The sequence below is a fragment of the Oncorhynchus keta genome, chromosome 4 (genome assembly GCF_023373465.1).
Source record: "Oncorhynchus keta strain PuntledgeMale-10-30-2019 chromosome 4, Oket_V2, whole genome shotgun sequence".
Lineage (NCBI taxonomy): Eukaryota > Metazoa > Chordata > Actinopteri > Salmoniformes > Salmonidae > Oncorhynchus > Oncorhynchus keta.
In genome coordinates this window covers 5,599,326-5,605,325 of record NC_068424.1, presented here as the reverse complement: position 1 = coordinate 5,605,325, position 6,000 = coordinate 5,599,326, and the positions used below count along the sequence as shown (strand labels likewise).

The following is a 6,000-nucleotide window of genomic DNA, read 5'->3' as shown; positions in this document are numbered from 1 at the left end:
CAAAGTGAGAGCTACATGTAGCCACATGTGCACATGTTGTTCATATCCTTTGCTAGTTAGTAAGTTATTAGCCCAGTTATAGCACAGCCAGAAGAGGACTGGCCACCCCTCATAGCCTGGTTCCTCTGTAGGTTTCTTCCTAGGTTTTGGCATTTCTAGGGAGTTTTTCCCTAGCCACTGTGCTTCTACACCTGCATTGCTTGCTGTTTAGGGTTTTGGGATGGGTTTCTGTACAGCACTTTGTGACATCAGCTGATGTAAGAAGGGCTATATAAATACATTTGATTTGATTTGATCATTTGCGTCACCAGTAAGGGACTGATAGCTTCCTACAAGAACACAAAACGTGCATTTCTAGACATCTTTGAAAAGCAATTCAGTTAAAGAGCTTTTTTTTTTCGTCTTAAAGAGGCAGTGTTGTATTTTGAGAAAGAAGCCAATTGGCAGAGGGGTAGCATAATTTGTCTGATTCTCCTGTAACAATGGTTTGGGAATAATTATGCATTTTTTATTGTGTCAGTCACCACCTTGTCTGAAGGACAAGTGGATAAACAGGTTAAAGGTCAAGCCCTGCGTGTGTTTTTATTCTAAAGTCTGATGGAATGTAGGTCTACATTGAAAACCACACGTTGTCTGCTCCTGTAGTCTGAATGACAGAACAGCTATTTCCATGTTCAAATGTTATGGGGGGATGCATTTTCTCCATTGTTTTTGATGGTAGGATATTATTATGGGATGCATTTTCTCCATAGTTTTTGATGGTAGGATATTATTATGGGATGCATTTACTCCATTGTTTTTGATGATAGGACACTCTGGTAGGCTCTACATTATGATCAAATAGCCACAGTAGCTTACAAGTCCACAGCTATAACTGTAATTTAAAGTGTCCACAGTCTCAGTGTTCACAATAAACGAGGCGCTGGAAGTTCAACAGAATTTTGCGCTCAGCGGACCTGAAATTTGACTCCGAGAAAAATAGTCTGATCGAGAAGCTATTTAATGATTCAACGTCTTTCTGAAGGAGGAGAAGAAGAACTAGGATGAGAAGAACTAGGATGAGAAGAACTAGGATGAGAAGAAGAACTAGGATGAGAAGAACAAGGATGAGAATAACTAGGATGAGAAGAAGAACTAGGATGAGAAGAACAAGGATGAGAAGAACTAGGATGAGAAGAACTAGGAGGAGAAGAAGAACTAGGAGGAGAAGAAGAACTAGGATGAGAAGAACTAGGATGAGAAGAACTAGGATGAGAAGAACTAGGATGAGAAGAACAAGGATGAGAAGAACTAGGATGAGAAGAACTAGGATGAGAAGAACTAGGATGAGAAGAACTAGGATGAGAAGAACTAGGATGAGAAGAACAAGGATGAGAAGAACTAGGATGAGAAGAACTAGGATGAGAAGAACAAGGATGAGAAGAACTAGGATGAGAAGAACTAGGATGAGAAGAACTAGGATGAGAAGAACTAGGATGAGAAGAACTAGTATGAGAAGAACTAGGATGAGGCAATAGACGTCCACAGAACATCTTTCTTTCTGTGCCCCCTAGCTACATGGAGCCTCACCTATCCCTCATTACAGGGTTACGTCCCAAATGGCACCCTATTCCCTACATAGTGCACTCATTTGGACCAGAGCCCTGAGGCAATCTGTTCCTTATTCAGTACACTACTTATTTTTTACACTACTTTTGACTAGCACCCAATGGGTCCTGGTCTAAAGTAGTGCACCATATTAGGGAATACGGTGCCATAGAGTTCTGGTCTAAAGTAGTGCACTATATAGGGAATAGGGTGCCATAGGGTCCTGGTCTAAAGTAGTGCACTATATAGGGAATAGGGTGCCATAGGGCCCTCAGACCCTGCTGCAGGCAGTCATGCACAGATCCCACAGAGTTGCAACAGCTGCAGGACAAGTCAGAAACACCTCCAGGCCTCATTGGGCTTATTAAAAAAAAAAAAAATTATCTGTACATTGAGTTCCGTTTCCATTTCTCTCTCTCCACACTACCACGTTCTCTGTTCAAACACACACTTAGACGTGTAAGCACACGCACACACACTCACTCACTCACACACTCACTCACTCACACACTCACTCACTCACTCACTCACTCACTCACTCACTCACTCACTCACTCACTCACTCACACTCACTCACTCACTCACTCACTCTCTCCACACTACCACGTTCTCTGTTCAAACACACACTTAGACGTGTAAGCACACGCACACACACTCACTCACTCACTCACACACTCACTCACTCACTCACTCACTCACTCACTCACTCACTCACTCACTCACTCACTCACTCACTCACTCACTCACTCACTCACTCACTCACTCACTCACTCACTCACTCACGCACGCACGCACTCACTCACTCACTCACTCACTCACTCACTCGCTAAGACAGACACAGACAGACACACAAACTAACAGACACACACTCAAAATGAATATCTCTGTCTATTTCGTCACTTTGAATATTGATGTGCTTTTAGTTAGAAAAAGATCTGCTACTGCTGGGGTCTGTATGTCTTTCTCTCTCTCTCTGTGTGTGTGTGTGCTTGCGTGCGTGTGTGTGTGTGCGTTCGCGTGCGTGTGTGTGTATGCTTGCCTGTGTGCGAGCGTACGTGCGTGCGTGTGTGTGTGTGTGTGCGTTCGCGTGTGTGTGTGTGTGTGTGTGTGTGTGTGTGTGTGTGTGTGTGTGTGTGTGTGTGTGTGTGTGTGTGTGTGTGTGTGTGTGTGTGTGTGTGTGTGTGTGTGTGTGTGAGCTTCCACTTGACGTTAGAGAGTGGAGTCACTCACCCGGCCGTATCTGTTAGCGTAAGACCCTGTGAGCAAGGAATGGAAAACGATGATGGTCTCATCCAGGTCCCAGATGAACACTCGCTGGAGAGAGAGAGAGAGAGAGAGAGAGAGAGCAAGAGAGAGAGAGAGAGAGAGAGCAAGAGAGAGAGAGAGAGAGCAAGAGAGAGAGAGAGAGAGAGAGAGAGAGAGAGAGAGAGAGAGAGAGAGAGAGAGAGAGAGAGAGAGAGAGAGAGAGAGAGACAGGAAAGGGGGGAGGGGCAAAATCAATGGTCGCACTCTGTACCTTGCAATTTGATCTCCCCTGGTCACCCATCCATCCATCCACCCCCTGCCCTTTACATTAGCCCGATCAATAGTGACTAATTAATTAATTAACTAGATATGTTAACATGCTGTAATGTCACCGTCAGAATGGGGTGAGATGAACTTAATTCATATCGTATTAATAATTCATTATAACTCATTAATAGTTATAATCATATAATCATTATAACTAATTAATAACTCATTATGCAAAGCCCCCCCCCCCCCAACCCCATCTAATTCTTAACACGTTAGTTTGACATATGGGTGGGCTGGTGTCTTCATATACACAGTTAATCACCCATTTGACATTCATAAAGATACCCATATAGTTATCCATACAGTTACCCATATAGTTACCCATCCATACAGTTACCCATATAGTTACCCATACAGTTACCCATATAGTTACCCATATAGTTACCCATACAGTTACCCATATAGTTACCAATATAGTTACCCATATAGTTACCCATACAGTTACCCATATAGTTACCCATATAGTGACCTCAATGATATGTGGGTTTCAAATAATTAAAAAAATCAAAAATATACACAAAATACTCTATAATGTCAAAGTGAAAGAAAAATTATACCATTTTCAAAGATGAATACAAACTAAATAAGTAAAATATACTCGTTGCATAAGCAGTTAGCACCCTCCGAGTCAATAAATGTTAGAATCACCTTTGCCAGTGATTACATCTATGAGTCTTCTTGGGTGAATCTATGCGAGCTTTACACACCTGGCTTATGCAATATTTGGCCATTATTATTTTCTAAATTCTTCAAGCTCGGCCAATATTTTGGGGATCATGGCGAGACAACAATTTTCAAAATTTGCCATATAATTTCAAGCAGATTTAAGTCAAAACTGTAACTTGGCCACTTCTTGGTAATTAAACTCCAGTGTAGATTTGGCCTTGTGTTTTAGGTTATTGTCCTGCTGAAAGGTGAATTAGTCTCCCAGTGTCTGGTGTAAAGCAGACTGAACCAGGTTTTTGTCCTGCTGAAAGGTGAATTCATCTCCCAGTGTCTGGTGTAAAGCAGACTGAACCAGGTTATTGTCCTGCTGAAAGGTGAATTAGTCTCTCTGTGTCTGGTGTAAAGCAGACTGAACCAGGTTATTGTCCTGCTGAAAGGTGAATTCCTCTCTCTGTGTCTGGTGTAAAGCAGACTGAACCAGGTTATTGTCCTGCTGAAAGGTGAATTAGTCTCTCTGTGTCTGGTGGAAAGCAGACTGAACCAGGTTATTGTCCTGCTGAAAGGTGAATTAGTCTCTCTGTGTCTGGTGTAAAGCAGACTGAACCAGGTTATTGTCCTGCTGAAAGGTGAATGTCTCTCTGTGTCTGGTGTAAAGCAGACTGAACCAGGTTATTGTCCTGCTGAAAGGTGAATGTCTCTCTGTGTCTGGTGTAAAGCAGACTGAACCAGGTTATTGTCCTGCTGAAAGGTGAATGTCTCTCTGTGTCTGGTGTAAAACAGACTGAACCAGGTTATTGTCCTGCTGAAAGGTGAATGTCTCTCTGTGTCTGGTGTAAAGCAGACTGAACCAGGTTATTGTCCTGCTGAAAGGTGAATTCCTCTCTCTGTGTCTGGTGGAAAGCAGACTGAACCAGGTTATTGTCCTGCTGAAAGGTGAATTCATCTCTCTGTGTCTGGTGTAAAACAGACTGAACCAGGTTATTGTCCTGCTGAAAGGTGAATTCATCTCCCAGTGTCTGGTGGAAAGCAGACTGAACCAGGTTATTGTCCTGCTGAAAGGTGAATGTCTCTCTGTGTCTGGTGTAAAACAGACTGAACCAGGTTATTGTCCTGCTGAAAGGTGAATTCGTCTCTCTGTGTCTGGTGTAAAACAGACTGAACCAGGTTATTGTCCTGCTGAAAGGTGAATTCGTCTCCCAGTGTCTGGTGGAAAGCAGACTGAACCAGGTTATTGTCCTGCTGAAAGGTGAATTCTCTCTCTGTGTCTGGTGGAAAGCAGACTGAACCAGGTTATTGTCCTGCTGAAAGGTGAATTCTCTCTCTGTGTCTGGTGTAAAACAGACTGAACCAGGTTATTGTCCTGCTGAATGGTGAATGTCTCTCTGTGTCTGGTGTAAAACAGACTGAACCAGGTTATTGTCCTGCTGAAAGGTGAATTCTCTCTCTGTGTCTGGTGTAAAACAGACTGAACCAGGTTATTGTCCTGCTGAAAGGTGAATTAGTCTCCCAGTGTCTGGTGTAAAACAGACTGAACCAGGTTATTGTCCTGCTGAAAGGTGAATGTCTCTCTGTGTCTGGTGTAAAACAGACTGAACCAGGTTATTGTCCTGCTGAAAGGTGAATGTCTCTCTGTGTCTGGTGTAAAACAGACTGAACCAGGTTATTGTCCTGCTGAAAGGTGAATTCTCTCTCTGTGTCTGGTGGAAAACAGACTGAACCAGGTTATTGTCCTGCTGAAAGGTGAATTCATCTCTCTGTGTCTGGTGTAAAACAGACTGAACCAGGTTATTGTCCTGCTGAAAGGTGAATTCATCTCCCAGTGTCTGGTGGAAAGCAGACTGAACCAGGTTATTGTCCTGCTGAAAGGTGAATTCATCTCCCAGTGTCTGGTGGAAAGCAGACTGAACCAGGTTATTGTCCTGCTGAAAGGTGAATTCATCTCTCTGTGTCTGGTGTAAAACAGACTGAACCAGGTTATTGTCCTGCTGAAAGGTGAATTCCTCTCTCTGTGTCTGGTGTAAAACAGACTGAACCAGGTTATTATCCTGCTGAAAGGTGAATTCCTCTCTCTGTGTCTGGTGTAAAACAGACTGAACCAGGTTATTATCCTGCTGAAAGGTGAATTCCTCTCTCTGTGTCTGGTGTAAAGCAGACTGAACCAGGTTATTGTCC

At 43.1% G+C, this 6,000-nt stretch overlaps 1 protein-coding gene across 15 annotated transcripts in view; it reads right to left on the bottom strand.

Annotated features, from left to right (window-relative positions):
* Positions 1–6,000, bottom strand: part of eya1 (EYA transcriptional coactivator and phosphatase 1) — a 152,913-nt gene that overhangs the window by 69,511 nt on the left and 77,402 nt on the right. For all 15 annotated transcript variants that reach the window (XM_052498894.1, XM_052498923.1, XM_052498931.1 and 12 more), the window contains one exon: positions 2,818–2,901. In XM_052498894.1, coding sequence (XP_052354854.1) covers positions 2,818–2,901 — 84 coding nt within the window. The remainder of the gene's footprint in view (positions 1–2,817; positions 2,902–6,000) is intronic.